The sequence below is a fragment of the Gobio gobio genome (assembly GCF_949357685.1).
Source record: "Gobio gobio genome assembly, chromosome: 2".
NCBI classification, from domain to species: domain Eukaryota; kingdom Metazoa; phylum Chordata; class Actinopteri; order Cypriniformes; family Gobionidae; genus Gobio; species Gobio gobio.
Window position 1 is genome coordinate 49,178,415 of NC_137098.1, and position 27,789 is coordinate 49,206,203.

General features: G+C 39.4%; 5 protein-coding genes across 8 annotated transcripts in view; 2 read left to right on the top strand and 3 right to left on the bottom strand.

Moving 5' to 3' along the window:
• Positions 1-9,433, top strand: part of herc1 (HECT and RLD domain containing E3 ubiquitin protein ligase family member 1) — a 56,612-nt gene extending 47,179 nt beyond the window's left edge. For all 4 annotated transcript variants that reach the window (XM_079845952.1, XM_079845953.1, XM_079845954.1 and 1 more), the window contains 11 exons: positions 3,165-3,267; positions 3,385-3,554; positions 3,654-3,792; positions 4,636-4,805; positions 4,938-5,107; positions 5,224-5,389; positions 6,226-6,302; positions 6,387-6,639; positions 8,115-8,267; positions 8,398-8,703; positions 8,782-9,433. In XM_079845952.1, the coding sequence (XP_079702078.1) occupies positions 3,165-3,267; positions 3,385-3,554; positions 3,654-3,792; positions 4,636-4,805; positions 4,938-5,107; positions 5,224-5,389; positions 6,226-6,302; positions 6,387-6,639; positions 8,115-8,267; positions 8,398-8,703; positions 8,782-8,967 (1,893 nt within the window). In that variant the 3' untranslated portion in view covers positions 8,968-9,433. The remainder of the gene's footprint in view (positions 1-3,164; positions 3,268-3,384; positions 3,555-3,653; positions 3,793-4,635; positions 4,806-4,937; positions 5,108-5,223; positions 5,390-6,225; positions 6,303-6,386; positions 6,640-8,114; positions 8,268-8,397; positions 8,704-8,781) is intronic.
• Positions 9,434-9,812: 379 nt separating this feature from the next.
• aph1b (APH1B gamma secretase subunit) lies at positions 9,813-18,396 on the bottom strand. The gene is made up of 6 exons (XM_079845990.1): positions 18,027-18,396; positions 17,372-17,542; positions 15,604-15,677; positions 15,400-15,522; positions 15,197-15,324; positions 9,813-11,905 (listed from the first exon to the last, which is right to left on the bottom strand). The coding sequence occupies exons 1-6, from the start codon at positions 18,137-18,139 to the stop codon at positions 11,738-11,740; spliced, it is 777 nt and encodes a 258-aa protein (XP_079702116.1). The 5' UTR covers positions 18,140-18,396; the 3' UTR covers positions 9,813-11,737.
• An 820-nt stretch (positions 18,397-19,216) lies between these two features.
• Positions 19,217-22,562, bottom strand: slc38a8b (solute carrier family 38 member 8b; the record flags this gene model as incomplete). The annotated part of the gene is made up of 10 exons (XM_079840568.1): positions 19,217-19,319; positions 19,473-19,524; positions 20,116-20,315; positions 20,404-20,551; positions 20,672-20,786; positions 20,880-20,937; positions 21,029-21,133; positions 21,306-21,447; positions 21,563-21,761; positions 22,365-22,562. 10 exons carry the CDS (start codon positions 22,560-22,562, stop codon positions 19,217-19,219), a joined length of 1,320 nt encoding a protein of 439 aa, XP_079696694.1.
• A 1,138-nt stretch (positions 22,563-23,700) lies between these two features.
• exosc6 (exosome component 6) lies at positions 23,701-24,702 on the top strand. The gene has a single exon (XM_079810948.1). The coding sequence runs from the start codon at positions 23,781-23,783 to the stop codon at positions 24,591-24,593; it is 813 nt and encodes a 270-aa protein (XP_079667074.1). The 5' UTR covers positions 23,701-23,780; the 3' UTR covers positions 24,594-24,702.
• On the bottom strand, positions 24,637-27,753 carry tmppe (transmembrane protein with metallophosphoesterase domain). Its single transcript, XM_079810947.1, has 5 exons — positions 26,623-27,753; positions 26,123-26,233; positions 25,857-26,022; positions 25,614-25,753; positions 24,637-25,495 (listed from the first exon to the last, which is right to left on the bottom strand). The coding sequence occupies exons 1-5, from the start codon at positions 27,338-27,340 to the stop codon at positions 25,305-25,307; spliced, it is 1,326 nt and encodes a 441-aa protein (XP_079667073.1). The 5' UTR covers positions 27,341-27,753; the 3' UTR covers positions 24,637-25,304.
• Between the last annotated feature and the right edge of the window lie 36 nt (positions 27,754-27,789).

A 27,789-nucleotide genomic window follows, 5' to 3' on the forward strand; every position in this document is an offset into this window, starting at 1 on the left:
GGTTAGTATTTTCGTATAAAATTGAATTCTCATTAAAACCGCGTGTGATTATCACGATTGTGAAAACTTGCGGTAAATCTTGTCCAGTCAGCGTCAGTCCGGCGCAGCGCACCGCTGTTTTTTTGAATGAGAAGAAATGGCAGAAGGCAGTGACAGCGCCGGGAGATTTTTCAGATTTCTAAAAGGACCAAATCTGAGGCGTTGTCATTTTTTGGCTTTTACAAAAGTCCTGAGGGAAACTTAATTGAAGATGATCACCCTGTCTTCAGAACATGCCAGAAGAAAGTCGCTGTAATAGGGGGAACACTTAAAAGCTACGAACGCAAGGCAAGTGGACTTTGACCTGAATACCAAAACTACGTCTGGGAAATAATAACGTGAAGCGAACGAACAAGTTCAGACAAGACTAGGGTGACATTTAAGGGATAATAATCAGGGCTTGACCTTAACAACAACCGCCATTTGCGGGTGTAACGTTATTTCGCTGCACACTAGCCACTCTGGCTGATGAACTTATTATAGTCTTCTCAAAAGCCATCTGTTATAATTGCGTTGCGCATTATAACCACTTACACGTGTTTATATTGAGTTTATGAATGCAATGTCTCATAATCAGAGGCGTTTAGATTAGCCGGAGTTTTGTTCAGAGCGCACGCCGCTCTCACTCGCTGAAATCTACACTAAAAGCTAGGGATGCACTGAATATTCGGCCACCGAAAATTTTCGAAAGACTTTTATCACCGAAACAACATGGCCGAAATGTTGTGATGACGCAAACAGAAACCGCGACCTGCACGTGCTTGTCTGAAGCAACATGTGTGCGGTGTGGACGTATTTCAGTATATCTGAGAAACACCCACGTCTGCTCCATGCACAAGCACTGACAGCGAGAGCTCATGTTCTCGATGAGAAGAGGACCAGACTTCACTGTGAAACCCAACGGTTTCCCAATGCAATCTTTAACAGTGGGCATGTTTTAAGCGTGGAACACACTTAAATCCGAGTTCCCACACCAACATCGATCAACATGTATCACGAAATTCAAACGATAAATGCCGTTTTGACACTCTTTAATGTGGCGTGCGATCATCTGTGAGCGCGATCGATCATCTCTTCCTTAAGAATAAACATGAATGAACATTGAGGACACACGGTCACGTATGTGGTGTAATCGCTCAATCAGTGTTTCAACGGCGGAAAGACCTCAATATAACTGAGGCTACACTAAGTTAGCATCACATTTACCTCAGGCAGTCATTCAGTGTCCACAGCTGTTAGTTCACTTGAGAAATCAACTCTTTCACTAAATATATTACCTATATTAGCCGTTATATTCATTATATTCTACTTAACCTGTTAATGATATCTTGATTATTTCATGTATGTTTAAATAAACCTGTCATGAAAATGACAGACACAAATGATCATATTTCAACAACGAATTGGATAAAAAAATATTTTATAATTAGATTTAGAAGTTATTGCAAATACTGCCTTATGTGAAGTTTACATGTTTGCTTACTATGTTATTTGAGTGTTGATTATTAGACCTAAAAATAAATAGCAACTGAATTTAGGCTAATAGTTTGGGCTCTGTTTTAATATTAATGTGCAAGTAAGGGCTCCCTATATAGTTTACAGCAATATCTTCAATAAACATTTAGTTATAATATAATTTATCTAAGAATAGATACTTTTTTTTTTCAGTAAACGAATACAAATAAATATAAAGCCATTTTGTAAAACTGCTGTACCGAACCCGTACCGAACCATCAGTTTTGTGTACCGCTATCCCTATTCTACAGTTAACATATGGGCTATGGCAGTCTTTGCTTTGATACGCTATTATGTTGAAGGCCTACAGAGAAAGTAGTTGTATCTTTTTAAGCAGTTGCACTTGTTCTGAATGCACTTTCTTGTTGTAGTCCTACAGAGAAAATTTTTAAATGCACTAGACCTAAATGCACTTTGTTTTTATGAGAGAACATTTAATTTTAAAACCTTTCTGTAGGTCTGTACATTATTATTTAATGTACACATGAGTGGGGTCAAGTTAAACATTTTAGTTTGAATTTTATTTTATACTGTGCATTGTTGCAATGTGCTAAATAAATATTGGCATAATTTGTAATTGATTTATTCTTTGAAACTTTAATATTAATTTATGCAATTGCAATGCCTTGATTTTAGTAAAGTTAGTACACAGACATAGTCATAGATGCAATGGTACTAATAATTGGCATAATTTCTTTCGGTTTTTCGGTTTTCGGCCTTTGTTTCCTCTTTTTCGGTTTTCGGTTTCGGCCAAGAATTTTCATTCCGGTGCATCCCTACTAAAAGCAGAGATGTGTGTGATGTACACAAGAGATTCACTCATCATACAGAGGTTGACTAATTTTGTTCTATTTCAGCAGCGAAAATAGTTTCAAACAAACACAGCAGAGCTACAGCGCATCTGATATGACTGGCATAACGCTGGCGAATTTAGGGACCGTCTCTAAAGTTACATACAACATTGGTAACGTTATACACGTTTGAAACTTCAATAGCATTTCAAGAGAATGACAGTCATAAAACTGACTGTAAAGTGATCTTCTAGGTGTCAGGTATGATGCACACATTTTGATATTTAATAAAATTAACTGTCAAATCATATGGAAATATGGATATGCATTATTTCACTAGGATACTGTTTGGGCTCTTAAAAATATGCTAGATTTAAATGCATCATTGCTGAACACTGATGAGAATATTGCTTGAGAATGTATTTACAGAGATAATATTAGAGATTATATTTACGACAAATCATTATTATTTATGCGTTATGCGTTGCTATTGACGACAGCCATTATAAGGAAGGAAATCCCACAGAATAGAATCTAGCTTAAAAAAGTGCATAGAGCTGCTTTAGTTATTTGTTGTTTGTTGATTTTCAAATATAAACCTTGTTGAAATGTTTTAAGTGTGTGCATCTGTTCTTTTTGAACACTTTCATCTCGTTTGAACAAAACCGTGATAATATTGATAACCGTGATAATTTGGGTCACTATAATCGTGATGTTAAATTTCCATACCGTTTCATCCCTACTGCACAATTAAGCATATTACATGCCATAAACTCTTGGTCTTTGCTAAGTTAAGTGTGTGTGTTTATTATTTTACAGAAAGTGGATGTTTTGTGTGGAATTGGAATAAAGAAGGTGGCTTGTGGCACGCAGTTCTCTGTTGCTCTAACCAAAGATGGAAACGTGTACACATTTGGGCAGGGTAAGCCATGCGCAGACATGAACACATACTTGTCTCAAGGAGAAACTGCACACTTCTATAAACAGTAAAAACACCCAGTCCATTGGGGTTTTTAATATTTTTGCTTTAATGTAACAGATCGTTTGATTGGTCTGCCGGAGGGTCGAGCACGAAATCATAACCGGCCTCAGCAGGTCCCAGCTTTAACGGGCTTGTTTATAGAGGATGTGGCTGTTGGGGCTGAGCACACACTTTCACTCTCTTCGAATGGAGATGTTTACGCCTGGGGGAGCAACTCAGAGGGACAGGTTTGTGTTTACTGTTTTTCCATTGTTTTGATGTATTATCTGAACAACCGTATGGTTTGCAACAGTTTGTGTTTTTGTCGTTTTTTTTTTTTTTTAAAGCTGGGGTTGGGCCACACCAACCATGTCAGAGAGCCGACCCTCATCAGTGCTTTACAAGGCAAAAACATCCAGCAGATATCTGCAGGCCGCTGCCACAGTGCAGCATGGACTGCACCGCCTGTACCACCACGTGCTCCAGGTACGTAAACACTGGCTTGTCTAGGTTTATTTTTTTAACTGACTCTATTATTATTATTATATTAATAGAATATATATATTTATATATTTACATCTTCACCCTTTTTTTTAGCAGGCTGTCATACAAAAAATTGTAGTCAATGTATGCTTTGTCCTTTTTGAGCTTTTTGTTTTTGTTTTTTGCATAGTAAAATAAAACCTGTGGCTGAAGTTTGCATTTTTTGCTAAATAATTTTATCAGATAAATACCTTAACCAGCTTTAGTGTTTAGTTCTTCCCTCATATTTAAAATATAAAAAAATAATAATGAAAAAATGTCCTCATATTTTGATGGTTTAATCTTAACTTGTATGGTTGTTAAAAAAACAAATATTTCCCGACATCACTTTTGGCCACTATTATTATGTATTATTAGAAGATTATTATTAGAAGATTATAATTATTATTCAATATTATATTATATTAATAGATCACATTTTATCATTATTATTGTTATTTCTGCCCTAACAGAAGTCAACACATTGCAATGCAGTCCAGTTAATCCATCGAGACTTTAACATAAATGAAAACCTTTTATGTTTTTGATTGTCGTTTTTTGATGACCTCACTCCAGATTTGTAGAACTCCTTTCCTATGTGACGACATGTTAGTTTTGCATGAATTTGACAGACCTTGTTATCTGTATATTCACTTAGAAATGCGTAGTTGGGTGGCAAATTAAATGTGCAATAATCAGTTCTTTCTGAAAATCGTAATTAGACCCAATAGTTAAATTTCATTCAGTTTTACACGATTATGTAACAAAACAAGCATAGGTGTTGAGATGAATTGTTTGTGTGTTTAGGTTCATCAGTGCCTCTGCAGCTGGGCTTGCCTATGTGTGTGCCTCCTCAGTACAGTGCCCTAAGAGAGGTCAGTATGGAGGCTCTGAGAGCCCGACTGCGCCTACTCTACCACTTCTCTGACCTCATGTACTCCTCATGGAGACTGCTAAACCTCAGCCCCAACAACCAGGTATACACACACTCAAAAACCTCACAAACAGGTTGTGTTTGCCTCGATTTTTTCGCATTACTTTGAGTCTGTTGGACACAACCCCATGAGCACTGTCTGTGATGTCGCAATCATGACTCATTTTGATTTCAGAGTTGCACATCACGCTACAATGCCGGTACGTGGGGTATAGTCCAGGGTCTGCTGAGGCCCCTGCTGGCCCCTAGAGTTTACACACTCCCCATGGTGCGCTCCATTGGTAAAACCATGGTGCAGGGGAAGAACTACGGCCCACAAATCACAGTCAAAAGAATCTCTACACGGTCAGTCATGTCCAGAATTGTAACCAGAACATTTCATTCCTAATCTTTGCCTGCTTTTCATTAGAGGTAGAATATAAGAACGTCCTAATTGAAAAAAATGTCTCCTGTTTTCTCAGAGGGAGGAAGTGTAAACCCATCTTTGTGCAGATCGCCAGGCAGGTTGTGAAATTGAACGCATCTGATCTGAGGCTGCCGTCACGAGCCTGGAAAGTCAAGCTCGTGGGTGAGGGGGCAGATGACGCGGGAGGGGTGTTTGACGACACAATCACAGAGATGTGCCAGGTAATGTGATCCCGACTGTGATCTATATAAACTAGGGCTGTTGAAAATAATGCGTTAATTTCTTCAACTAATATATTTTATATTTAACGTGATAAACGCAGCATCCTTTTTTCCCTTCCTGAAGTAGCTATGCTAATGTCTGCTCACTTCCTTTGGCTAGTGTTACAGTATATGTTCACGCTATCTAGGTTCTGCTCACCAGCTCCACAAATCAAGAGAGCGGCTGACAGCTCTCATTCAGGCAGAGGGATCTGATATTGACAGAGAAGGAAACATCATAATATTACTATATACTATATCATAATATTACTATATACTATATAAAACACACTATATTAAAGGCACATCTAAATGTGACAAAATAATCTTGACATAAACCCATTGTAATAAGTTCAAATAAATGTTCAATTTTAAGCCTATTAAATGTTAAAAATGATGACTAAATTATTCTCTATTGTTGAATGGATATAATTGCTCATCCCCAGCAACTGAGAAAGAAAATCCATTCAATAGAGATCATATTGGTATCAGTGATACTGGCCTTTATTCAGCATAGTACTTAGTAAAATGATGCCATTAAATAAATATTTAAAATATCTTTGCTGTTTCTACATTATTTAGAGATTCGGTGTGAAAATATGTATTATATATAATATATATATTTTTTCACTTATTTTAGATTTGATTAATTATGATTAATTACAGAAAAATGTGCGATTTTTAATTATTTAAATTTTTTCGATTGACAGCACTATCACATCAGCTGCTCTATTCAAATCTCAATTTCAAGCCTCATGAAAAATGAGTTTTTAATTGAGGCATGTCGTTCTGTATAGGAGCTGGAGACAGGAGTGGTGGACCTTCTTATCCCTTCTCCCAACGCTTCAGCAGAGGTCGGATACAACCGTGACAGGTGAGTTCCGACAGACAAATGTCTGAACATCGTATTCCATTAAACTAAACTAATCAGGTCTTCTTAAACTTGGTGTGTCCTCAGGTTCTTGCTGAATCCCTCAGCCTGTCTGGAAGAGCACCTGCTGCAGTTCAAGTTCCTGGGTATTCTGATGGGAGTGGCCATCCGTACTAAGAAGCCTCTAGACCTGCATCTCGCTCCAATGGTGTGGAAGCAGCTGTGCTGTATTCCTCTCACCCTTGAGGATCTGGAGGAAGTGGATCTGCTCTACGTACAGACACTCAACAGCATCTTGCACCTGGAGGACAGTGGCATCACAGAGCAGAACTTCCATGAGGTGGAGTGGATGGCAATAAAATAATCCGACATGTGTTCAATCTAATGCTGCGTTCACACCAAACGCGAATAGAGTGTCAAAATCGCGTCTACGTGTACTGTCTACTCTAGTTGGACGCTTGAACATTTTGAATCCATTCGCGCGTCCACAGCGAAAACTCCTACATTATCTTCACTGCATGTATATTTAAATATCCTAAAAAAAGTAGTTATGAAACTTCTCTTTGCCCTCAGTCAAAATGATTTGGCAGACAACAAATTATAGATTCATGACACCAAAGATCGCCTGTTAGATCCACATAAGACGAACCACTACAGGACATCCGAGCCAGCGGCAAACGTCAGAAAGACTGGCCGAGGAAAGGCTGCTCTCGCCGGGGTTAATGAGCACTGAGCGCCTGGATCTCACAACTCCAAAAACGCAAGATTATTATTTTGAAAAAGGCGCTCTCTTTATAAATAAACCACAGATTTGAGCTTTAAACTACTACATTACTACATACTACTACTCACCTGAAAAAGTCTTACTACTATTGTGTCACAAAATTAATTTTGTTTTAAATTTAGTTTTATTGTAAAATTATGCAGGGTTTCTCATCACGTCACTTTACCACGTGACAGCAGCAAGCAGGCTCCTGATTGGTTAATGCGGCGCGAATTTACACCAAAGTTCAAATTTTTCAACTCGGGCGTCAGACGCGAATTCGCTTCAAACGCGTGAATGCACAAAAAGCACCACTTGCGTGTTGCGCAAACTCAATTAGTGTTAAATTTGCATCATTCGCGCAATTTGCGCGTCCAGTTTGAGGTGGAATCATCGCGCCGCGCGTTTCGCGCAGGACCTCCCAGATGCGCGTCAACGCGCCTTTCCATTGACTTAACATTGAAATCGCTCGCTGCTGACGCTCTATTAGCGTTTGGTGTGAACGCAGCATAACTCAGTGGTTCTCAACCTGAGGGGCCCTAAGAAGACTCAAAATGACTAACTGTATATCAATATATATTAATTTAGTTTATTTTAAAGCATATGTAAGCTGAAATTATATTTTTTAGTTTAGTTTGTTCCCTCAACAATTTACATTTTTATTTAAGAACCAGAATTCCCACAGCTTTTGAAAACCTGGATAAAAGTTTGACCTTTAAACCTGGAAAAGTCATGAAAAAATAATGAAATCTTACAAAGCCATGGAAAATTTATTATAAACATGTCTAGTAGTGTCAAGATGTAATATATTTTATCAGGTAGAAATTAAAATGTTTTAAAAATATTTTTTGCTTATAATTACAAATGGCTAGAAAAGTAAAGTAAATAATTGGTAGTAAAAATGTGTAACAACTGAATGTTATTCAGGGTTTAAATTATGTAATTATATAATTATTTAAATTTGTATTATACATATGGTTTGTAATATTTATATAATTATTTTATTAGAGTTGTAGTTTCTATAAATAAAGTTTGTTTTTCTTTTTTAATAGATGATTCCACTGGATTCATTTGTTGGCCAAAGTGCTGATGGGAAAATGGTTCCCATCATCCCTGGAGGAAACAGCATACCGTTGACCTTTTCCAATAGGAAGGAGTATGTAGAGCGTGCCATTGAGTATCGTCTGCATGAAATCGATCGCCAGGTGTGTTAATCAATGCTCAGTTGTGTCTTCTCCTCAAATATGTGGGAGTGTGTCCACACCTAGACAATGACTTGTCAACTGATCCTGTTACTCATCTTTTCTTTTGCTCTTGCTTCTGAATGTGTGTTAGGTGGGGGCGGTGCGTGAGGGCATGTCCTGGATCGTGCCTGTTCCCTTGCTCTCCTTATTAACAGCGCGGCAGCTGGAGCAGATGGTCTGCGGGCTGCCCGAGATCAGCGTGGAGGTTCTGAAGAAGGTGGTCCGGTACAGGGAGGTGGATGAGCAGCAGCAGCTGGTCCAGTGGTTCTGGCAGACGCTGGAGGAGTTCTCCAACGAGGAGAGAGTGCTCTTCATGCGCTTTGTCTCGGGACGCTCCCGTCTGCCAGCTAATACTGCTGATATATCCCAGAGGTTCCAGATCATGAAGGTGGACCGGGTAAGAATGTGGCCGCGTTTTTATGGATGAACATGCATTTGCGTTTATGTACTCATGTGCATCTCTTCTCTCTTTCAGCCGTACGACAGTCTTCCCACCTCTCAGACGTGCTTCTTCCAGCTCCGCCTCCCACCTTACTCTAGCCAACCGGTCATGGCGGAGCGGCTGCGTTATGCTATTAATAACTGCCGTTCTATCGATATGGATAATTACATGCTCTCCCGCAATGTGGACAATGCAGAGGGGTCTGACACCGATTACTGAGCTAATGTGCACACAAACGGTGTACACCGTTAGGACTCAGTTTAGCATTCGGTGCAGGCTTTTATGATTTTTATGATTACATATACATCTTAAACACATGATCAAGTGTTTTTATTTCACCTTTCATAGCAATTAAGCAAAGCTTGGGTGGGCCGCACAATCTGTTTACACACATGTACACACACGCGCACGTGTGTTGATTGTATATTCCTTCTCTTTACTTTAAAGCACAGGCTTTCTCCAGTATTCATTTTTGGCTCTGCCTTTTTTCAGGATATTCTGCATGAAAGTGTTTTATTTAAAAAAAAAAAATTGTATAGAATGACCAAAAAAAAAGAAAAATATTGTACATGGTGTATAATGCTTCATTAGGAAATTGTTTTACATGAGTATCTGTATTTATTTGATTTTTCTGAATTGCCTACACCAGGTTTCTTATGTCAGATGCAATAAATGTTTGAATCTGAAACTGCATTTTTGATGTATTATTGGTCACAACTCAAAATAAGTAGGAAAAAAAAAAGATTTTGAAACATTCATCAAACGTGACAAACCTTTTGTTTTTACAAATAAATGCTATTCATACTCTATTCATAAAATTAAAAAAAAATCCACAAAACTATTCAATACAACCATTTTCAACATTAATAAGAAATGTTTCTGAAGGATCACGTGACACTGAGGACTGGAGTAATGTTTGGTTCAGCTAGGCCATCCTAGGAATAAATAACATTTTGAAAAATGTTTCCAATATTTTACAATCGAAAACAGGTAAGATGGTAAAATATTGTGCAATTTTACTGTTTTTACTTTCAAATAAATGCAGCCTTGGTAAAAACAAAAATAAACTCCAGCTCATGTATATTTTTTTATTTAATTGTAAGTTTCAGAAATTTACATTTAGCACTCAAATGAAACCTTTTAGAACACAATAATGTGTAAGATTGGGGGTGAAAGGCACAATATGTAAGATTTTTTAGATAAAAATTTCCAAAAACCACTAGAACAATGTTAAATATTTTGTTGACCTGTGTATTTACATTATTCCAAATGTTTCCAACGGTTTAAATCCAGAGAAATAAGCTATTCTAACCAGTGTTACGGATCGTGTCATTGCGTCGCCTATCAATGATGTCATATCTCACTACCCTTGATTTCCAGACATGAACGTGTCTTTTCAATAAAGTGTGAGTGAGCCGAACGAAAGTCACGGCACAGACCCAGCAGTGTCAGATTTTATTCATAACAGAAGGGCTGAGCAGAGCTGAGGTTAGCGCTGCAGTCATTCACAGTGCATGTCCAGTCTGGCGTGTTTTCAGATCGCATATGGAAGCTAAACTTTCATAGGAATTCATTGAAAAGTTGAAACACTCACTTTGCTCCGCACCGCTCCGTTATGAATGCCCGAGCCAAGCGGCCGCACGCATTTACATTCTGTGAGTGAGATCCCACCCCTGTGGGCAGGTTGAAAACATGCGGAACTAGCTCCTTCTAGTGGCTGTAGTCTATAGCCTCTGGCCAAAAAATCATCAGAAGACGCAAAATGACGATATTTGGCCATCAGAGGAATTTTTCCAGAAATAAGATGCAAAATTCTCGTCTCAGGGGGATATGAGGGGGAAAGTACCATAATAATACACTACCTGGTTTCTACGGATACAAAGCTTAATGCTAAATCACTGAAGTAACCCTTTAAGTACATTCACTCATTTATGAACATGATTTCTGCCAGAGTCCATCGGATTCCTTTCCATCGGCTGTGGAGGTGAAGAGTAAAGACAACTCCAGCTACGCCTTAGTTTTCAATAAGCGATCTCTAGAGGCGAAAATTACATATTGTGCCTTTAAATCATGATTTTATACATCAGGAATGAGTTTCCATCTTATTTACAAACATTTAGCATGGGGGGAAAAAAACGTCAATGGATTCAAGCTCAAGCTACTTTATTATGAACAAAAATGTCTTACATCTTACAAAGGAAACTAAAAGCATGAGTCCAATAAAAGTGACATCTAAACAGACACCACTGACCCCACTTAGGTGTTTAAAATCATTCAGCGCTTCCTGTAGAGTAGATTCCGAGATTAGTGGTTTTATTGAAGAGTTGGCCACTGCATTGCTCATTCAAGCACAAGCAGTTTAAATGCATTCAAGTACCACTGGGATGGCGATACACGGGAAAATTAAACTGCTGCCCAAGGGAGGGTCGAGGAGGATATTTTAAAAGACAAGCTTACAGACACATGACTTAAAAGGACAGCACACGCCACACTCCAGGGTTTGATCACCAGAGAATTAGAGATCTGTTCTAAGACTCATGACATAATATTAGCAGATGATTTGAGCCTAATTGGTCAGTTAAACATAAAATACAGGGGGGAAACCCTGATAAAGGGGTGAATAAACTATTTAAAGGCCAACCCCATACAAGACCTCATTTAAAATTGCTACAGAGGAAAGAATCACATATGAAAGCAGTTCTAGACATAATTCTTTAGTATAAAACACACACTCTCTCTTTGACATGGTTTCAGTGACTCAGTGAGCACACACACACACAGAACATGAGGTACAGAACAGAAAACGGAAGAGGAGGTAATTACAGAAAGTGCAAGATCTGCAGACATGAAATTCCTGTTACTCGGCAACCGTTCTTACACAGACTACCTAGACCATAAGCCTCCCAGAGTCCAGGGCTGCTGGCCGTCTTGTCAGCCTACTGGCTCAGTGAGCCAGTCTTTGCAGAAAGTCCTGTTTGTAGCTGATGGGTTATCTAGGCCTGTGATTGGCCAGCAGGAAATCTTTATCTTTACAGGTGAGGCAGAGTTTGAGGTTCCTCAAAGATCCTCCAGCACATAAGTACGCCCAGGCCGCCATGACAGACAGTATAATGTAGGTTGGGATCAGACTGCCTTGATAGTGTGGGTTCACAAAAGTCTGTGGGGGGGGGAAAAGTCTCACGTGATCAAAGTTAGTCAGCTCTATTAGTCATATCTGTTGCTATACTCTAAGTAATGCATTACTGCAGGGTTTCCCAAATGGGGGTTTGTAGGTTGATTAAAAGCTAATAATAGAATCAAATGTAAAATGAAAAAGAATAAATGTGCATGTGCAAAAAATGTGTTAAACATAATTTTTAGTGTACATTTTTTATTTATTTTACAGGACAACTAGTAGTAATATATTATCTTTTTTTATTTATTATAATTAAAACCATATACTTTTTTTAAACTAAAATAAAACTATTAAAACATTTCTGTTAATTGAAATTAAAAATATGTAAATAATAGTTGAAAACAAACTAAACATAGAAATGTTGCCTTGGCAATAAACTAAAATAGGTTTGAAGCACTAAAATTAATAACTGGAAATAATTAAAAAACTAAAACGAACTAAAACCTACATAGCAGTATTTAAAAAATAATAAAGAAATGACAAACGCACATAAAACTATTATCACTACAAATTAAACTAAATTAACATGAAAACTAATATAAACACACACACAAAACACTAACTAAAAAAAGATTACAAGTTTTATATGTGACCATTAACCAACATCAGAAAACCATGAACATGCGAATGTGACATTCAAGTATTAAAGGGGTCATGAACTGGCTTTATTATATTTATATATACCAAATAAATGCTCTAAACGCCAAATAAGAACATCACGGTCAACAGTATCAAAGGCAGCTGTAAGATCAATACAGCATTTTTACCAGCATCAACTGCAAGTAAAATGTCATTGAACAGTTTTAACAAGGCCGACTCTGTGCTATGATGGGCAGTGAAACCAGATTGAAAGGGTTCTAATAACTTAGTTGCATTTAAAAACTGGATCAACTGAGACTGCACAACCTTTTCTAAAAGTTTTGATAAAAATGATAGCTTAGAGACAGGCCGATAATTACTAAAATAACCCTGATCCAGACCTTGTTTCTTAAGCTAAGGCTAAACAACCGCATGCTTAAAACTCTTCGGGACCACCAGAGTCCAAAGATTAATTAATCAACACTTGGATACAGGGTCCAATTATAGGAAAAGCAGTTTTTATAATCTGTGAGGGAATAACATCAAGTGAGGAGGAAGTTGTCTTAATCTTTTTTTTACCAAATCACAAAGCTCCAGTAGAGAGACCTGCTGAAAATTATGATAGAATGGACTTTCCAGCGAAACCAAGGACAGATCAGAGAGCTGTGAACTGAAGGATGAACGAATAGCTATCACTTTGTGAGAAATTTTTAACATTATTTTCTGATAAAGATCAGCCGAGGATTCCCGATGAAATTGGCAGCTTGGATTAATTACTGAATTTACCGTAGAGAATAAAATTCTAGGTCTATGACAGGGTGTAGTAATTAAATCAGAAAAGTACTTTGCAGCACTCTGAAACTTAACCAGACACTCTTTGAAAATCTCAAATGACACAGTTAAGCGATCGTGCTTCCATCTCCTCTCTGCTTTACGACAAGCCTGTCTGAGAGAACGAGCATTATCATCCAGCCAATAACAAGATTTTCGCTTTGGTTGGTTTAACTTAAGAGGGGCAATGGAATCTAAAATATCAGAACAAGCTGCATAAAGAGAGGTAAAATCTAAACAGAAACTGTGTGTATTTTAAGTGATTGTTTGAAAACCATAGCAACGCCACCACCCCTACCAGTAGACCTTGGGGTACTAATAAAACAACAGTTTGATGGACTAAGTTCCTCAAAAACTGACAACTCACCAACACCGGCCCAGGTTTCCGTCAGAAATAAAATGTCTAAATCATGTATGTTAAAAAAGTAATTTAAGATAAAAGTTTTGTTGCATATGGACCTAGCATTAACTAGGGTCAAATTCAAAGGAGGCTGTGATGACAAGGCCACATCCAGATGAACAAAGTACAGTTGACGTAGATTTTGACAGTTCACTCCTGTCTTGCGAATCCCTAATCGCAGAGGAATTGAGTGAATAGATGAATGAGAGAAGTCTGGGAAAACAGAGCGATGAAAAGCATATCTATAATCCCATGAGCACAGCATCAAACGGAGACCCTCCAAGCTCATAACTTCAAAGGGGAACTCCATCGAAGATTGTCCGGAAGAGACAATTGTCAGCCTGATTCTCACCCGAACACCACCACGGCTACCTCTTTTCCTACTGGGCTTCCTTAGAGGAGGAACGCAGCAAGTTAGCCGGCGAGCGCACTCCACCACAGGTTGGCTGAACGAGGATTTAAAGCGAGAATACGGAGCAAGACAAAATCCATGGTAAGCTCCCATGCAGCTTTGGATGTTGAGTAAGGCTTGTCGATCATAGGTCAGCACTGAGACTACATTATGCCAGTGCAACACCATGCATAATACAAACAGAACAGATATCAGACGAACAGGTGCCACAGGTACAACAAACTGGGACAAATGAGAGAGACGGCAAGCCGGGTACACTGGCACCTTCTTGGTAGCCCCGGGACGTTGGGCTTTGCAAGCCCTGGGCCATACATGTTCTAGTCTGATCCCGAATCGCAGCACAATGAACCAACAACACCTCAAATAAAGGATTCTCCAGCCTGTGACAGCATGCTAAGTTATGTTCAGTTAGACACGTACACAATCAATAGATATCAAACGATCTGTAAAAATGCAATACTATCACATATAAAAAGCACTTTTAGTCTCGTTTACAAACGAATCCGTGGTGAAATGAAGGAACAAACGCGCAATGTCTTCCCCATCTTCATTAAAAATAAATTTCAACCATGCATTAATAATATTAGAATCCGAGGGAAGCTTTTGCAGCGACTGTGTTCTTCCACAACCAGGCACAGCGCAATATCTTGCTATCTTCGCATGTTTATTGTTCGGTAGCACGATTCGTTTAGCTCCACGAAGGCCCATGTTATTTACGTTACATTTCTTGTCTGTGTCGGTGGGCGGGGCTACAGAATCAGGCATACTTCTTCTTCTGTTGAGGCAGCGTTTCACCACACTCTGACGTCACGGGTTGGCACATTCTGAGATCGAGCGTTTATTGGGCCTGGTGTCAATAAATGCTTTTCTTTGACTAACAAGGAAGTTTTCAGCTCTGAAACTTACAGGATATTCTTATATCACGATGAACTTTTATATATCAAAGGCTGAATGAAATGTTGATTTCTCAATTCATGACCTCTTTAAAATATTAACTTAACATTTCTGAGTTCAGATGACAAAGTTTACTGCATGTTGTGTGTTGACTTACCAGGCATGATACTATAAGATGACTGATGACCACAGCTCCAATAGCCCACCATCTCTTTCGCTCACACGCCTCGAAGAAAACAACCCCCCAGAACATATGCAGCAAGATAATGGCCAGTGTCATAAAGGCTGAGGAGATAAAGCACACTCTGAATGTCTGAATCACGGTTCTCTGGGTTTAATCACAAACTGGCATCGCATTACCTGAGGATATGAAGTAATGCTGAGGGTCACCATGAATACCCACAGTTCCTGGACCCAAGGAGTCCGAGAGTATGTTGACCACAGAGAACGCACCACTCATGAAGCCAAAGCCCAGACCCGATACTGCAAACCAGTGACACAAACAGTTCAACAAAAATCAGCTGTTTATTGCACTACTAGGAGAAGCATGTGATGGACGTTTACCATAAGCTAGCTGCCGCATGGAGATGGGCATGGTGTCCTCCTGACTGAGCGCCAAAAGGCCTTCATTTGCTTTCCTGAGATATACAATAACAGACGTTAACAACCATCCTCCTACACAACACCAACATTGAATGCCAATGTGAATCACTGACGTACTCTTTCAGTTATTTTAAGACTCCATGAAACCTGATGAGGACTGTTTTGTCCTGTTTTGTCCTGTGTTGAGTATTTCCTACTAAAGCAAGGTGGGGTGGGATATACACTAGTGTTCTGAGGTCTGTAGGGTTTTTTATTTTTTATTAATACTTTCATTAAACTGATGAAAAGGTGACAGTAGACTATTTTTAATGTGACAACATATTTCAAAATAAAAACTGCTCATTTGAAATTCAATTATCAAATTATCCTATTTTCAATATTGATAATAATAACAAATGTTTCTTAAAGGTCCTGTTCTTCGTGATCCCATTTTTCAAACTTTAGTTAGTGTGTAATGTTGCTGTTAGAGCATTTATAATACCTGTAAAATTATAAAGCTCAAAGTTCAATGCCAAGCGAGATATTTTATTTAACAGAAGTTCCCTTTCAAAGCCTACAGCGAACGGCTGGTTAGGACTACATCCTGGTATTTCCTGCTTTAATTACGTCAGTAGAGCAGTATGTCGACTAACCTCCGCCCACAAGAACGCGCGAAAAAGGGGGCGTGGTCTTGTTGCTCCCGCGTGGAGAATAGGAAGTGTTGCGTTCGGTTGCGTTCGTATAGTTTGTTTGTCGCCATGTCATCGAGACGCTGTTATTTTCATCCCGGAGTCAAGTCACCTTTGTTTGGCTTTCCCAGGGACGCTGTACTTAGAGATCATTGAGCGCATGCATCCCCGTTATGGTGAGAGGCGTGACCTTTCCGGTAACATGCGCTCTGCGTGCACTAAACTGCTGTCGAATCACAACACGGGAACCGCTGGCACAATCAGAACTCGTTACGTGTTTCTGAAGGAGGGACTTCATAGAACAGGGAAATCTTTCAAGCCGTTTTGAGGACAGTGAAAACAGCGGTATACAGATAAGTAAATAGTGTGAAAAATACTGTGTTTTTTTACACGCGAAACATGAACACATGTTATATTGCACACTGTAAACACAATCAAAGCTTCAAAAAAACACGAAAAACAGGACCTTTAAGCATCAAATCAGCATATTGGAAATATTTCTGAAGGATCATGTGACACTGAACCACTGATGCTGAAAATTCAGCTTTGCCTTCACAGGGAAGATAAAAATTATTTTAAATTGTAATATTTCACAAAACCAGTCTTTATACTGATTTTTTTTTTTTTTAATTACTGACCCCACATTTTTGAATGGTAGTTCCCCACCTCCGAGAAAAGCAAATATGTTTAGTCAAGCATGTCATCGCTATTAACCATGATTCACTACATCTTGGTCTGTTGCAGTGAAGGGACATTTTCATTATAGAGAGCATTTGATGGGACAAAAATCTGTATAGTGCATGATATGATATGATCAATATTTTTGCTTCCATTTCCACAGAAGAGAAAGACTGTACATTTCAAATGTGTATATCTAAAGGTGAATTTAGCTTACATTTAAGTGTAAACTGGCATATAGATGGCATCAAAGCTTAAATAAAACACAGCCCTGCCACTTAAGTGTTATATCAATGCAGTCAATGCTCAAGAACACCGCTATATATAGGTTTATTGATTATGTAGCTTCTTTCAAACACAGAAAATGGATGGTTAATACTTACTTCAGCAATCTGTAGTAACCGTATCTGAAAGCCTCCTGGAGCAGTACAGAGAGCACGACTCCGAAAATGAGCAGCCCTCTCTGCTGAGTGGCACTGTTCTTGTTACTGATCTGAACTGTGATGAACCACACAAGAGAGGACAGCAGCAAAGACACCAGCCAGAAGAATGCCCTAAAACAAACACAATCATCTTATTACAAACACTGTCGCGCTTCCCCATTCCACTGCTTGTTAGCACTAGTTCAGCCAAAAATGACTTCTAGCATTAACTAACCCTGTTGTTCGAGCTCGGTAACGTTAATATGTTTTTGAAAAAAAGTTTCTTATGCTCACAACACAAGGATGTCTTTATTCGACGTTTATTAACTTCCTACAGACCACAAACTTTTGAACAGTACAGTCTGTGTTTTTGTGTGAACTATTCCTGTAAATATCTTAAGATTTAAAATCTCCTCCATGCATTCAAAGTTGAGTGAGTTTGTCATGTTCTAATAGTATTTCCAATAAGCTTCAGATGCTAGTGATTTCACTAAAGCAACAGATGTGAAGGGCAGTTCTCAGCCCAGATGAAGGGCTGTATCACGGGACTTTCAGCCACACTAAGCCGCACACACACACCGGGAGAGGAGGGCGGCACATCTGCCCTGGTACTCACCCTGCTATGAGGAAGATCACACGCAGCGGGTCCCGGGCGATTGTAAACAGAAACAAAGCGATGGCCGGGCCGAAAGCAATGAACGTACAGCCGAAAAACACCGCCACTGTCATGATGGAGCTCGGCTAACCAGCTAATTCACTCAAATGACTGCCACTTCACCCTCAGAGGCTATCAACACACTTCATCCATAAGAGAGTCATACGGCGGTCAATCGGTTCGTATAAGCAACATAGATCAAGAGATATCCAAGCGTTTATTGTGGCCGTTTTTTTCGAAATAGGTTAAGTTGGTTCAGCGCTGCGCGTGAAACAGTTCAGCACAACGGCTAAGGTTACTTCCGGTTCCTAGTCATGTGACCTCATGTGCTTCGGAATCATATTTTCATATCAGTTTTCTTACCTCACCCACTGAATTCCTTTTCTTACCACCATTATTTAACCCTCCTATTGTCCTGCGAAACTTGAGCTACATTTAAACACACACACACACACACACACACACACACACACATATATATATATATATATATATAAAAACAAAAAAAACATGAACTCTTGATTATAGTACAAGAGATCCCCTTTAGACACAAAATGTTTTTATCTCATCCAAAATTTTATTATTAAAAATGAAATTATTTAATTGGATATTAGCCAATCAACACAATATGGGTAAAATAATGTTGAAGGAAATGTGTATCTTTGCCTGGTTTCATTTTTAGCATTTCATTACGGAATAATGAACAATGCTAAATACAGTTAATGCAATTTCACACTCACATTGAGGCAAAATGTTAATTCACTTTAATAAGTTATTACAAATATAAAGAATTACTGTGTTGAACACTTGCATTCATATTCTCCATTATTATCCAAATACAGTTCACAGTCATTCCATATAACGCATTTGAAAAAAAAATATTATTCTTGTATAAACCTAAACAAATAGGCTATAGTCTATATATATATATATTTATAAATATATAAACAAAAATCCTCCTATGAATTGTCTTAGCCACACACACAAAACAAATCTGAGTAGTTACAGTATTCTGGTGTGACATTTATTTCTTCTAAAAAGTATGTAGTTGCCACTCATCCTCTGTTTGAAGTATCATAATGTGAAGACACATTTTTCTGAGACAATGATATTGCAAATTATGATGATGATGATGATGATGATGATGAAGATTAAAATTTGTGCGTCAACTCCATAACAGCTATAGTTGTGCTCTGGCCAAAGATAAAAGCTCCAGTAATGACAGTCACCACACCCCAACCTGTCAAGAAGGTTCTGAAAGAAACAAACAAAATGATAGAAAGAAAGTGTGTAAGAGAGAAGGTGATTAAAATCAATACTTTTAGAAGTGCCAAGTGACGTCATTTTAATTTTTCTGGCGGTTTCATCTGGTCTCTTTACACATACAAGACAACATTTGTTACGCACCTCATCCTGTAATTTATAGGTTCTGTCTGCATGGCAAAAATGAGGCACAGTCCTGCAAAAAAACAGTTTGTTCAATGCCATTTCATGGTCTATTAGCATGTGTGTGTGTGTGTGTGTGTGTGTGTGTGTGTGTGTGTGTGTGTGTGTGTGTGTGTGTGTGTATACTTGTATTCAGTAAAGATGTGTGAGAAAAGGCTTTTACATTGCTACAAAGAGCCTTCTATTTCAAATAAATGCTGTTCTTTAAATTCATTAAAGAATCTGCGGTTTCCTCAAAAATATTCAATAACCTCAATATTATCAACATTGATGATGATAATGAAGAATAAAGAAATGTTTCTTGAGCAATAAATCAGCATATTAGAATGATTCTGAAGGATCACGTGACACTGAAGACTGGAGTAATGATGCTGAAAATTCAGCTTTACCATCACAGGAATCAAATTACGTTAAAATATTAAAATAGAAAAGTTATTTTAAAGTGTAATAATATTTCACAATATTGCTTTTTTACTATATTTTTTTTATCCAATAAATGCAGCCTTGATTAAAAAATCTTACCAACCCCAAACTTTTCAATGGTAGAATGTGTGTGCATGCTTGTGTGTTGGTGAGTTTGTAATTGTTTCATTGAGTGTCTCACCAGGAAAGATAAATATAAAGAAGGCACTAATTCCCCCGATTACGCTGATGATCTCACTCATGTCTGGTACATAGATGGCGATGAGGAGAGTCACAGTGATCCAGAGAAGTGTTAGAATCAGACGGCACCGACTCTCAAACACAGACGTCATTATGGCCCGTCGTTCCCAAAAGCGCAATATTTGTGTTAGAATCACTGACCTGTGAACAAGCAATCATTGACACATGAGTATGTGTATGTGTGTGTGTGTGCAGTGAGTTATGCACATGTATTTGTAGTTTACAGTACCTTCCCAAAAGCAATATTATAGGATAGATGGTGATGATCGAAATTCCAAACAGCAGCCTAGCAATAATCATCACTACATCGTTTCCAGGATATGACATCAGGATATCTGAGGCTACTTCCCGTCCAAATGTAAGAAAACCAAACACACCTGCCATATTGCAACCAGGTGTCAGTCTCTCAATTTAAGACACAAAAACTATTAATATGAATACAGGTAATAATATGCTCTACATATGTGCATATCATAGAGGATATTGATTTGACTCACCTGTGAGGGTATAAATAAGCAGGCAGAAAATCATAGACGTGACTGAGATGAAAACCCAATGTGTAATCTTTTTGTTTTCCATGCTGCTGTAGATTGCAATACAAGCTTCATGACACTGCAATGCAAATAATGATTACAGCGTATGAGCTTTGAGCAATCATAATGGTCAAAAGTACAACAGAGTACTTTTTTTTTTATAGAATCTGACCTGGAAACCAAAACAGATGGTAGGAACCACACTGAACATCGAGGCCAATGAGTCCAATCTGTTACAAACACAAGAGCCAAAATAAACCACTGATATGAACAATGTAAACATGCACACAACTTTACAGCAAACGCGTACATATAACTCACCCTTGACTGTGCTCTGGTGTGAGGTCTGCTGTGTGCTCATCTTTTAGATAATACTTTGCAATTACAGCTACACTCAGGTATGTAGCAGCCAGAGTTCCCAATACACTGGCAATAAAACATAACGAAACATTAAGAGATCAGAGATAATGATAGATGTAGAGGCGAGAGAGCAAAGGATTTATGCAGTCCTTCTCACCAGACCTTTAATTGATGATGGAATTATATGGTGTAAAAATAATTAGGGAGTCAAAGATTTACGTGTCAGCTTTCAACGCACCTGGTGTATTTCTGGATGCCGATCTCTTTGGGTATTGACAGTGGAAGGATGATAATAAAGCACATGAGAAAGAGCGCAAAACGGTGATCTGTGTACCAATGATATGGCATCTCTCCTTCTGTGTCATACAGAGACAGACACACTAAAACAAAAGGAAAAATATATGTGTTTCGTTGTCATGTGTATACACACGTTTGTCTATTACAGTTACTCACACTGAAACATAATATGGAACCACATAGAGCACACACACTTACATTTATCCAGTTGATCCTGCACAACCACCAAAAAGGCCACAGAGATCATGAAGAGGTTGAAAACAAAGCAGATCTCACACAGATGGCCGATCCTCTGTCCACACACCTCTCGCACCACATCATGATACGTGTTCTGCCGACTGATTGATGAGGAATAGCCAAGTATGACCAACCCGCTTATCAGAAATACCAGAGACACCTGAGAAAGGGAGAAAGATTTTGAAATGCTTTGAACTCCACAATCTACACATTCATTTTCAGCTGTATCCACATTAGTATTGCTGTGTAAAGCTTTATGTGGGTTGTTTCTTTGCTAAAGGGTTGAATGAACATTGACTTTTCTAAAATACCTATCACATTCTCACTCATCGACTGAAAAATTACACAAAAGCTTAATTATCAATACAAAAAAAACATAGTATAGGGTACTAGGCCTACTTTATAAGGATGCGTAACGTATGTTTTAATAACGTAATCTTCCCAAAATTGAGATGGGAAAAAGATTCGACATTGCTCTCTGCTGGACAAAACCAGATGGCAAACGCCGACTTTACGCTTCAAAACTGCTCCTCAGAATCCTATGGGTGACGTCACGGACACTCCGTCCATATTTTTGTTTACAGTCTATGGACAAAACTGATAAACCAACTGATAAACTAAGCTTGTTTGTTGGTCTGGTCACTCAGCTGGGTAAGACCCAGTCTGACGAATTTTTTTTTTAGGATTAAATATCTAAAAGTGCCCTATAGCTAGAGCAAAAAGGTCTTATATAGGCCCTACGTTTGTCGGCATTACAACGCACCATTTCCACACTGATAGCTGTGTTCACGCCGCCAGCCTTCGCAAAAGCCCACGGAAAGTTAAGAAGTCCCGCGCCGAGGGCAGATTTAAGCATGATAAAAATGGCCCCAAACGAGCCCAGCCGCGGGATGTCCGAACCCCGCGCAGGTTTGGATAGCAGACTGATGCTGCGTATACTCTCCCGGGCCAGTTCCTCCATGCTTCTTACGCGAGACGAATAGTACTAGAAGTATACAGTTCTGTAGTGTTCTGAGACGGAAACAATGCAAGAAGCTTCCCTGTGTAATAATGGAGCGGTATGTGTCCAATGCATCAGCACAGTCTGCTGTAAAATCACTGTTCTTCTGTTTAGTATAGCGAGTGAGGCTGTCTCAAGTAAGACCCCTTAAAAAATGTCATCCTAAGGTGAGAAATATTGTAAAGCCTTGCTAGCGTTTGAAACGGTGGGTTCGGAGTCTAAATGATTGCTCCTCTACAGATGCATGTTGGGAGGAATTTGCTTCTGATTTCACACAGGAGCGACTACCGACTACACTGCCTTATCAAATGAGAGAGCAGCGTTTTGTCTAGAAAAACAGGAATTCACGTCAGGACGGTGTTATTTTCTAAAGTGAAACACTGCAGCTAAATTCAATTAGTGCTCGTCTTGCGACCCTGTTAGAACCCTTTGAGCAAATATTAATTTGCGGCACATACTTGAGGCACGTGTCTCTTTAAAGGGACAAAACAGAGTTTGTTCGTGAGCTCATACTTAATTAGCGCTGTTTACATTTCTTTCTTTTTGAAAGAAATTAAATAACACTTATTCCATTGCATATAACTCGGAAATTAAAATTAATCTAAAAAAATATGAATCTATCAATAGAAATGTATGTGGAGCCCCACAAAGCAAATTTAAACCAAGCAACTTCACAAACAAAGTCCCATTTAGAGATGTATATAGCCCATGAGGAAACAAGCTTATAAATTAGTTATTAATTTATATAATTATATTATTGCATTATTTTGTTTTGTTTTTTAAATGTAAAAATGCAGAAGGTTTTCTGTGATTGGTAGGGGTAGGGTTAGTGTAATGGGATAAAATATACAGTTTGTACAGTATAAAAACCATTACGTCGATGGAAAGTCCCAACAAAGATTGTGAACCAGACATTCGTGTGTGTGTGTGTGTGTGTGTGTGTGTGTGTGTGTGTGTGTGTGTGTGTGTGTGTGTGTGTGTGTGTGTGTCGGTCTTTTTGTTTTTCCTTGGTGCTGTATATTGCAATAAAAGCTTTATGCCCTATGTCCCGCCTATTCGACAGATGGCGGTAGAGCATAACCAGCCGTGTTCTGTAGCATACATTTTATTCCTAGAACAAGAACTAAACGGTTTTCGCTCCTGAAGTTATGTTTCAATAAACACGTGGGTTTATTGAAAATGCCGGTTGACACAAGACGTATCCGTGGACCGGAGGAATCGCAGTCCCCGCTGCTCTTTCTTTCCCCAGACAAAGTTCCTGAGATCAGCAGCAGGCAGGGCGTGCGAGGAAATGGAGACGTGCGGCCAGTGTTTGCGCGCTGCGGGCTGATCAGTCAGGCAAAGGGCTCCGCGTACCTCGAGGCTGGAAACACCAAGATCATATGCTCGGTGTACGGACCGAGGGAAATTGAACGCAAGGACGAAACCGACATGAAAACCGGTCGCCTTGTTTGCGACTTCAGGCTCGCGCCGTTTTCCTGTGTGAAACGGGGAGCCTGGATCCAAGGCAGCGAGGAAAAAGATCTGTCCGCGACTCTACTCGAGAGTTTGCAGCCAGGAGTTTGCCTGCACAGATACCCACGCTCACAGATTGAGGTTAATGTCATCGTTCTGGAGAATGACGGCTCGATTCTAGCACATGCGGTGACCTGCGCCTCTATGGCCCTGGCGGATGGCGGTATTGAAATGTATGATGTGGTGTTGGGTTGTGCGCTGCGACAGAATGGAAACACGTGTCTCGTTGACCCATCATACTCAGAGGAGTGTGGGAGCTGGCAGGAGGGATACGAGGAGAATCGGGGATGTGTCACCGTGGCTCTGCTTCCCAATCTGAATCAAGTGTCTGGTCTGAACGCGGACGGGGAGATGCGGGAAGACACACTGGCTGATGCTGTGAGAACCTGCATGGACGGCTGTCACAAACTCTATCCGGTGGTACAGCAAGCTCTGACGCGGTCTGTGAAGAAAAAAGCTCCTCCACCTGAGAAATAGACGTTTGCTTGCAATGTTCCTAAAGTTTTTTTTTTTTTTTTTTGAGATAAAAAATAAAAAAAATGGTAAAACTAGAAGTGAATGTATTGTTTATGTGCATTCATTGCTTATCAAACTTTCTACATTTTAGTGTGTAAATGTAGTACCAATTAAATAAACGTATATTCAGTTGCAAATATATAATCTTTTTTTCATTGCACAAATGTTGATGGTTTTGTATTCAATAAGTGCATTTGCAAATATATAAAAACATGTTTGCAATATGAAGGCTTTTTTTACTGGATTAAAGAAGTAGAAAAGAGAAATTCTGAGGCTGATGCTTTGCTGTAAGGTGTGTAATGGTCTGTAATTAAAAGGGTAAAACAGTACAAATACATACAAAGTAATTAAAAAACTGGCACTTTGGAACATGAATACTCATAATAAAGTGCTTGAGTTTCTAGCATGTTTGGCAAATTAATTACAATACTACACCCATTTAAAGATGACAAACAACTAACTTTTTGCTAATAGTGTCATTCTTTGTATAGTAAATAAGATTATTCTCAAGCAAATCAGTGCAAACTTGAACAGAGTATATGCGACTGATGTATCTCAGAATTATGCATACATTACTATGTAATACATGTTTGTGTGACAGCATGCATGGTGATGAGGTAATAAATATGGATGGATGAGAGAGTGTGTTTGATCCCTGCACTATTTGAGTGCTCAAGCATGTTTCAGTATAATGTTTGTGATTTCTGAATGGCTTGCAATTCTCATTGGAATGCCATAATAACCGGTTCCAGGGGTCACGTAGACCATAGTGTGTTCAGAGACACGGTAGAGTCCACAGAAAAATGGATTCATCAGGAACGCCAGGATGGTGAGGGGGAACAGCTGACCAGCATGTGTGTGACCTACACAAACGCAAAATTGCATTTTAGAGATCAGTAGTTACTCTTCAGCAGTATACTCCTAAATGTTTACTTTAAAAGCATCTGAAAGACCACCATATTTTAGTTGACATCTACATACCTGAGAGTACCAGGCTGATGTCTGGCCGTTGCTGGAGGGCCTGTTTGGCAGCATGAGGCTGATGTGCAAGAAGAATAATAGGGCTCTCTGCACTGCAGCCACTAAGAGCTTTCTCAACATCCATGCCATGACCAGGGTACCTTTAACCAATACAACACTTACTGACATGAGTCCATTGCAAAGCACATGCACCAGATTTGCATACATTCAAACGAGCCTGAGATGATATGACTGTGGACTGACCGTAGCATGCGAGCCTCGAGGTCGTCAATGCCGGCGAGGCAAATCCAGTCTTGAGTTTGTTCAGGGCGGAACACCTTGGCATTGCTGTTGTGAAGAGCCTCAATCCCCATTGAGCGCAAGAGCTCAAACCAGCCTTCAACATCAGCAGTGTAGTAGTCATGATTGCCTGGAAGTCATACAGAAATGCATGTAAAAATGTGAACAAATACATTTATTTACATATAAATTATTATTTCTCTTCATGTCATTCAGCTACAAGGATTGACCTGTAGCAAAATAGGAGCCCAGTCGAGGCTTCATCTGTCCCAGTGGTTCTGCAGCGCTCCTTAATCGAGTCACCTGAGAGTCAGTCAGATCACCGACAATCACCACTAAATCTACAGCAACAAAGAGTACATGTTAAAAGGATAGTCCACCCAAAAAATTACAAATTCTGTCATAATTTGCAAACTCTCATGTCATTCCAAACCTGTACGGTTTTCTTTCTTCTGGAGATATTTTGAAGAATGCAGGCAACCAAACCTTTTTTGGGTTTGGTTCCCATTGACTTTCATTGCACAGGCCAATGAACCAAAAAACAATGCAAGTCAATGGGAACCAAACCTGTTTACCAACGTACTTCGCAAAATATCTTATTTTATGTTCCACAGAACCAATGGGGTTGGAATAACATAAGGGTGAGTAACTGATGACAATCTTTTTTTATTTTTTTGGGTGAGCTTTAATATTTCAATCATTAATCTGATACAAGATGTAGTCTAATTACCTGGGTTCAACTCATTCACCATATTCACAATGCGCTGCAGTTTGGAGCGGCCTACTGTAGGTCCCAGGTGTATGTCGGACAGAAGCACTAACCTGAGCCCGTTCAAAGACTCAGGGAGCTTCTCTACTGGGATCTCCACCTCAATTACTCGTGGAGGCTGGGCTGCATTTACCAACCCATACACTGCCAGTATTGCTGTCACTATTAATGCCAACACTGTCTGACTGGCTGATCCGCTCGCGCCCGCATCCTCGTCACTTCGCCTGCGAGAGAGAAGCCTGCGAAGGCGAGTTAGGCATCCAAACACAAACAGGAAGAACAGCAGGATGACATAAACCCCCAAACAGGAAAAACTCAACAATGAAAACCAGTGTGGCTCAGTATCCACGAGGAAAAACATGCATAGGTAGCTCCCGTGCACGACGGTGAGAAACAGCAGGACTAGAAGACGCCAACATCTCTGCGGGACAGAAGGAGCTCCTCTGGTTCCGCACAGCCGCCTCACCACGCGTTTCCAGATGTAAAGCGAGCCGATGAGCAGCAGGGAGTTGATGAAGAGGAGAAACTGAACACGAAACAGCAAAGCGCGCGTGCCTATGTCAACCCGGTCCGAGATTAATGTTCTGGACATAAGCATTGAGAAAAATACAACCCCCGACGCGATTCCGATTTTCCCCTCGGCGGAGAGGCGTCCAAATCCAAACATATTGACCGGCATGTGCCCGGTCACTGACCCCGGAACAGTCTATTACAAATACGGTGCATTCATTCTTAAGAAAGCACGCTATAACTTATAGGAATGATACAAGAGTTCGTCATACCTTTCAATTCAAAGTCCATTCTAGTCAAAATTATCTTATCTTAACTGGGACACTGGATAACACAAAACAACTTCCGCAGACAAAGACGTGTGATGGCCGCTATGATGACAACATGAAAAATACTGTCCCCGACTAGAAAGGTCATACAGACATTTGCTACACACTCAAGCTACAAAAGCGTCCACTACATAATTCGCGAATCATATAAACAAATGAAATATAAACACGTCCGTTATTTGACAGCGTCTCTTCAAGCTCTTCTGCGTGACAAGTGTGCAGTAATATCATTGGCTCGTCGCATTACAGAGGCGTGGCTAATGTGACGCTCTTCATTCTGATTGGAAAC